The sequence below is a fragment of the Penaeus japonicus genome, unplaced genomic scaffold (genome assembly GCF_977035675.1).
Source record: "Penaeus japonicus unplaced genomic scaffold, GWHDUDI00000001_assembly GWHDUDI00000035, whole genome shotgun sequence".
Lineage (NCBI taxonomy): Eukaryota > Metazoa > Arthropoda > Malacostraca > Decapoda > Penaeidae > Penaeus > Penaeus japonicus.
In genome coordinates this window covers 4,483,387-4,490,886 of record NW_028234437.1, presented here as the reverse complement: position 1 = coordinate 4,490,886, position 7,500 = coordinate 4,483,387, and the positions used below count along the sequence as shown (strand labels likewise).

Genomic DNA, 7,500 nt, shown 5'->3' with positions numbered 1-7,500 from the left:
TTCATATACAGTATATATATAATACAAATATATATATATATATAATATATATATATATATATATATATATTATATATATATATATATACACACACACAAACACATACAGACACACATACACAGACACACATACACACACACACATACACACACAAATACATACACACACATACATACGCACATACACACACACACACACACACACACACACACACACACACACACACACACACACACACACACACATATATATATATATATATATATATATATATATATATATATATATATATATACATATATATACATATATATATATATATATATATATATATATATATATATATATATATACATATTCAAATAACCAGCACTAATAACTGCAACGTCAACGAGCTTGACGTCCCAGAGCCTGAGAGACCCCGCTCCCCAACCGGCCAGGTCCCTTGAGCGGCTCACCTGAGTGGATGTCGAAGCGCTCCACGAAGAGGAAGTTTTCGCCGTCGAGAGGCCGCGGGACGGCCAAGGAAGGGTCCAGCTCGCTCCACTTCTGCAGCAGCCAGCGCCCGCCCTCCAGGTTCCCGGCAGACCAGCCTGTCGGGTCGGGTGTGCTTGCATGTGATTGTGATCAAGGGAACACTTCCCATGGTCGAGATTGTGTTTGATGGCGAGCGCGTGAGACTTTTTTTGTTTTGTTTTGTTTTGTTTTGTTTGCTTGTCTTCGTGTTTGTGTTTGTTTGTTTGTGTGTTTGTGTGTGTGTGTGTCTGTATATGTCTGCGTGCGTGTGTGTGTGTGTGTATGTGTCTGCGTGTGTGTGTGTGTGTGTATGTCTGCGTGTGTGTGTGTGTGTGTATATGTCTGCATGCGCGCGTGCTTGCATGTACGTGTTTCTGCGTATTTATGTGTGTCCGCTCACAACTATCAGCATATAGACAGCCAGTCCTCGAACCCTCACCCCTTCACGCGGTCAAGATCCTACCTTGGAGGCCGGTCTCGAAGTCGAAGAAGGACGAGTGGTCAAGGGCAACCTCCCTGACGCCCTCGAAGGACACCATGTCCACGGCCACCGAGTTGTTGGGGTGTCCGCCCAGGGAGCCCTCTGGGGGAGCGGGGGGAGGGGGAGAGGAGAGGAGATCAGTAAGATTCATGTGCATAAGTTCGTTTGTATAATCAGAGGGGCGAGATGGGGCAAGGGAGGGAGGAAGTGGGAGAGAGAGAGGGGGGAGGGGGGGAGGGAGGGAGAGAGAGAGAGAGAGAGAGAGAGAGAGAGAGGAGTGGGGAGGATGAGGGAGAGAGAGAAAAAAAGAAGAGAGAGAGAGAGAGGGGAGAAGGAAAGAGGGAGAGAGAGAGGGGAGAGAAAGAGACAGAGAGAGAGGAGGGGGAGAGAGAGAGAGAGAGAGGAGAGAGAGAGAGAGAGAGAGAGAGAGAGAGACAAACAGACAGAGAGAGAGAGGCGGGAAGGAAGAAATGAAACAGAGATAGATCCAGAAACAGAGACATATGCAAAGACAGAGATAGAGAGACTGAGACAGAAAAAAAACAAAGAGAAAAGAGAAACAGAGACCCCCCCAAAAAAAAAATATATATATATAATAATAAAAGAGGAAGAATAAGAAACGACCAAACTCTCCATCGCCGACAACCTCTTACCTAGAATGATGGAGAAAGACTGTCCGGGAGTCAAGCCATCAAGAGACGCCCGGTAGGTAATCCAGCGGTGGTTCTCCTGGTCGCCGAAGGGGTCGAGGTTCATTATGGGGTTCACGTCGAAGGTGCTAAGAGAGGAGAGCGAAGAGAGAGAGTTTCATGGTCATGTGGGGTTCACGTCGAAGAGAGGAGAGGAGAGCGGAGAGAGAGTTTCAGGCAAGGGTCATGGTGAGTTTGATATTCAAGCTTAATCCTCCGTGCTGAATACTCCCGACCGCGTTTTAAACATAGGAAAGAAGGGGAAAAGGCTATGCAATGTTTATTAGCTTCGTTCCCGACTCGTTCAGCACGAATGCCTCACTCTTAGATCGCATTCTGGCAAACCGCGGGCATTTATTCGCTCATTCCGAAAAGAAAAGCGCAGTTCTCATTAGACTAGAGCGGGAAACGCCCTCTCTCGTCCTTTCCATCCCCCTTACGGAAGACTAACGACGTCCAACCATCCGGGCGAGGTTAGAGATTACCTCGCGGAACGGAAAACGAGGCTAATTTGCATGACAAGAGAACGGTAACTATGAAACCCTGTGGCTTGAATCCTATGAAGCTGTTCCGAGCGTAACTCGTAGCAAGGGAGATCGCGTAGAAACCGCGGAGGCTTCGGCGAATCGACCTCAATATTGCAACGTTTCGGGTAATCAAGGCTTTGGCTAGGATGGTCAGAAGAGGGACTTGCGAGATCCGCATGACTGTGGCCGTTGCAAAGTATTGTCTTTAATCATGACTTACTGCATTCGGTCAAAGGTTATTCGGTTCTGATAATGCACGTGTGTAATTGAAGAAAGATCCTCTTTTGCTGATTTAAGGAAGATTGGAATATTCACTAAAATGCACTAGTGCATTATGACATTTCCGTCCATCCGAAACATAGTTCTCTCTTTCTCTCTTTCTCTCTCTCTCTCTCTCTCTCTCTCTCTCTCTCTCTCTCTCTCTCTCTATCTATCTATCTCTCTCACACACACACACACACACACACACACACACACACACATACATATATGTGTGTGTGCGTGGTTCAGCTTCAAAAGCATTTGTAAAGAGAGATTGGATGACATTTGCTTAAACGGTGAATAAGCAAGAGCACTTACTCAATCCCTCAAAGGCTGTATGGAATAAGGCTCCTTACAAAGCCACCAGTAGATTGAAGTCGTAATTTTTCCGTTCGTCTTTTTTTTCGAATGAAAAAGTGCGCAGTTATTATAACTTGAGCATGATTTTACTACTAACTTGAAAGAGTGCGCAGTCATTATAACTTGAGCATTATTTTACTACTAACTTGAAAGAGTGCGCAGTTATAACTTGAGCATTACTTTACTACTCTTTACGAATGCCTGAGGTGAGCTACCAGTACATTTCAACCAGACTTTGAAGGGTTGTAAAACCGATCCGGTCGATTCATTAGTAACGTACCTGTGATCTGTTTGTTGGCAAAAGAGATTTTAAGCTGATATATACTGTAAAGATTATAAAGAAAATGTAACCCATCAACTTCTCACCTGAAGTCTGTCTTTCTGCGGACTTTTAGCTCAGTCTGGAAGTCTTCAGCGCCGTCCATCCAGAACGATATAGTTAACCCCATTTTGGTGTCGACTGCCTCCAGCAAGGGGCTCTGGGCAACGACAGTACCTGTTCAGGGAGGATTGAATAACATCAGCAAAAACGGAGACACAAATGTTCCATTGATCGTTTATCATATCTAACAAAGCTCATCTTGTAGTGCAGTAAAAACATTAATGATAGCGCGAAATATGAGGATGATATGATATTAAGAATAAAGGGAAATGCCTTGCAAGATGTGTCTGGGATTATCAGTACCCCTTTAGACACTGACTATAGTAAAGTTTCCGGAATATGTGTAATACTATAACCGTAGTAATATAGTTGCCTAATGTGTACATTAGGCAACTATTAACATTGAGCGTAACATATATACTAAAAATATATAGGGAGAATCATTTTCTGGCTAAGTAGTGAACGGTTCACATATGCTCAACCACAAGCATCCTCACAATCATAATTGTTGTCAAATTATATCACCTTTCACTAAAAGGAAATTATCCAAAAAGTTAGAAGTGAAAGGATGATTATGACTGGTACGGAAATCACCTCCTTTAAGTTACTAGATAACCATCTCTTAAGTCTAAAAGGTTTTCATCAGGGTTTCTCACTGTGTCAGTCTGTGCGTTCACAATCAGGTTATGATAGGTTAGGTTAGGGTCCGCAGAATATTGGTATGCAACCTTCCTAACTATTGGTATCATAACTGCCACAAATATATATTGCATTTGTCAACAGACTTTAGCTTCTGATAGAAACTAGAAACTATTTGTAAGCTCAGTGGTACCATTAGTTAACTATTGTTCGGTGCAATCATAGAATGAATAATCTATATTGATCATAATGTTGCATTTACGTATCAACAAGGATATTAAGAATGTGAACTGAATCAGCTCAACATGATTACATAGATTTAGCTTCCCTATTCAGATTTACTCATGGCATATCTAAATCTGATGCGCTTATACTCTGGGTGACACTGATGAGAGATTATATCATGAATATTTAGATTTAGCTGCCTTAACAACTTATTCAGGCTTACTCACAACATATCTAAATCAGATCTTCTTAGACTATATGGGTCATTGACGAGAGATTACAATACTAAATAACAGTGGTGAAATGTGGAAGAATTGTAATGGCCTTTTCCCAATGAAGTAGGCTAACCTAACTGTTGAAAGGGTATAAATTCCCTACTTAGTAAGGGAAACAGTAGAGTACAGAAGATAACATCAGAAAACACAGATGAATCCTAACCTAGTAAGAAATTTTATCCCACAAACATACCTGCCAAGACCTCATCGGCTCGGATTTGCAAAACCCAAGGGCCATGAGGAGGGTCAGTAACTGGTCGTCCGTTGCTGTCGAACTCCTTACGAGTCCATGTGGCACCATTCATGTGACTAAGAGTCCAGCCGGCAGTGTCAGCGTTGAAGGTGTAGTGGAGTGGCCCATCAGGGATCTCTGTTGTGCTTTCAATTGGTGCCTCAGTTTCTGGTTCAGTCGTGGCTTCGGTTGGTGCTTCAGTCTCTGGTTCAGTCGTGGCTTCGGTTGGTGCCTCAGTTTCTGGTTCAGTCGTGGCTTCGGTTGGTGCCTCAGTCTCTGGCTCAGTCGTGGCTTCAGTTGGAGCTTCAGTCTCTGGTTCAGTCGTGGCTTCGGTTGGTGCCTCAGTCTCTGGCTCAGTCGTGGCTTCGGTTGGAGCTTCAGTCTCTGGTTCAGTCGTGGCTTCGGTTGGTGCCTCAGTTTCTGGTTCAGTCGTGGCTTCGGTTGGTGCCTCAGTCTCTGGTTCAGTCGTGGCTTCAGTTGGTGCCTCAGTTTCTGGCTCAGTCGTGGCTTCAGTTGGTGCCTCAGTTTCTGGCTCAGTCGTGGCTTCAGTTGGTGCCTCAGTTTCTGGCTCAGTCGTGGCTTCAGTTGGTGCCTCAGTTTCTGGCTCAGTCGTGGCTTCAGTTGGTGCCTCAGTTTCTGGCTCAGTCGTGGCTTCAGTTGGTGCCTCAGTTTCTGGCTCAGTCGTGGCTTCAGTTGGTGCCTCAGTTTCTGGCTCAGTCGTGGCTTCAGTTGGTGCCTCAGTTTCTGGTTCAGTCGTGGCTTCGGTTGGTGCCTCAGTTTCTGGTTCAGTCGTGGCTTCGGTTGGTGCCTCAGTTTCTGGTTCAGTCGTGGCTTCGGTTGGTGCCTCAGTGTCTGGTTCAGTCGTGGCTTCGGTTGGTGCCTCAGTCTCTGGCTCAGTCGTGGCTTCGGTTGGAGCTTCAGTCTCTGGTTCAGTCGTGGCTTCGGTTGGTGCCTCAGTTTCTGGTTCAGTCGTGGCTTCGGTTGGTGCCTCAGTCTCTGGTTCAGTCGTGGCTTCAGTTGGTGCTTCAGTCTCTGGCTCAGTTGTGGCTTCAGTTGGTGCTTCAGTTTCTGGTTCAGTCGTGGCTTCGGTTGGTGCCTCAGTCTCTGGTTCAGTCGTGGCTTCGGTTGGTGCCTCAGTTTCTGGTTCAGTCGTGGCTTCGGTTGGTGCCTCAGTCTCTGGCTCAGTTGTGGCTTCAGTTGGTGCTTCAGTTTCTGGTTCAGTCGTGGCTTCGGTTGGTGCCTCAGTTTCTGGTTCAGTCGTGGCTTCAGTTGGTGCCTCAGTTTCTGGCTCAGTCGTGGCTTCAGTTGGTGCCTCAGTCTCTGGTGTTGTTGGCTCCACTGTGTATTCTCCATTAACATGAACGACAATTTGGTCCAACACACAACCAAGAATAGGTTCTCCCGGGCCTGACGCATGTCCGTTGAAACAAAATACCTCCAGCTGGTTAAAGTAATGAGGTGTGATTAATATTAGTATTGTAAAAGAAATATTGATAATATTAAGTTTTTTTCTCTTTTTTTTTTCTTTTTTTTTTTGGGGGGTATCTAATATATGTTTTATTTGCATTATTAGGGAAAAGTGAAACGTGTACCAATGTACTAATGGCACTATTGTAGAATTAGTACCATTTGCATGAGTATTCCGGTCATTAACTAAGGATTTTGCCTTAGTTTTTGGTTGTTATTGTTTTCGATTTACTGGTTTGTCTTATTGTTATCGACGGATTGTAGTGAAAGTTTTTGGGTGGTATAGCCATGAATCAAGAATCAGGTCATTAGATTTTGGTGGAGATCTGGATCCATATATAGATTTAAAGGATGGAATGAAATTATTCTTTGCCAACGTGGTCTGTCATAGGAAACTGATTTCCTAGGATATTCTTTTCTTTATGATTTTGTGGTAGACTTTAGTATTTTAACGAGAGGTTTCTATTTTTTAAGTGCTTTCTTGCTTGTATTACTCTTTTCAGATTGGTATCATTATGATTTTATGATTTTAAGAATTATCTAACCAGATACCTTTCATCCATCATGGAAATCACCTATGTGCTCATAGCAGATATAACCTTGGTACCCTGATTTGGGACTTGAATTTCTAATTCATTGCTGCCGAGTGCCCATAGGAATTGTCTGTAAAACCTCACTATCACTGCTCTGCTATGAGCACACATGTGATCTCCATGATGGATGTAAGGCATCTGGTTAGACAATTCTTTTAGTGGGTCGTGTGGTGTATTGTATTAGGGGCCGTGCCTGTCAATCTGACGGCGCAGGTTTGAGTCCCGGTCATTCTAACATCTTTCTCACACAGATATAACCTCGGTATCCTGATTTGGGACTTGAATTTCTGATTCATTGCAACCAAGTGCCCACAGGAATTGTCTGTAAAACCTTGCTATCACTGCTCTGCTATGAGCACATAGGTGATTTCCATGTGGGCACTCGGCAGCAATGAATTAGAAATTCAAGTCCCAAATCAGGTTACCAAGGTTATATCTGCTATGAGCACATAGGTGATGTCCATAATGGATGTAAGGCATCTGGGTCGTGTGGTCTATTGGAATAAGGGCCAGGCCTGTCAATCTGACGGCTCGGGTTCGAGTCCCGGTCAGGCAGGTAAAATTTGTATTTCTATATTAAATTCGTTACTGCATTCTACTATCTTTCTCAAAAAAAAAATACATATATATGTATATATGTATATATTTGTATGTGTGTGTGAGTGTGTGTGTAGTATATGTAATCACACACAGATATATATATATATATATATATATATATATATATATATATATATATATATAAATATATATGTGTGTGTGTGTGTGCGCGCATACATGTCTATCTATCTATCTATCAGTATCTATATCAATCTATCTACATAGACAGAGAAATAGACAGCTAGATGACCA

The 7,500-nt window shown here is 43.5% G+C and overlaps 1 protein-coding gene across 1 annotated transcript in view; it reads right to left on the bottom strand.

Annotated features, from left to right (window-relative positions):
• Positions 1-7,500, bottom strand: part of LOC122242110 (uncharacterized) — an 11,205-nt gene that overhangs the window by 3,206 nt on the left and 499 nt on the right. Inside the window, exons 2-6 of the mRNA XM_086531223.1 lie at positions 4,550-6,029; positions 3,202-3,331; positions 1,652-1,776; positions 981-1,100; positions 460-594 (exon numbers count right to left, since the gene is read on the bottom strand). Of these exons, the coding sequence (XP_086387349.1) occupies positions 460-594; positions 981-1,100; positions 1,652-1,776; positions 3,202-3,331; positions 4,550-6,029 (1,990 nt within the window). The remainder of the gene's footprint in view (positions 1-459; positions 595-980; positions 1,101-1,651; positions 1,777-3,201; positions 3,332-4,549; positions 6,030-7,500) is intronic.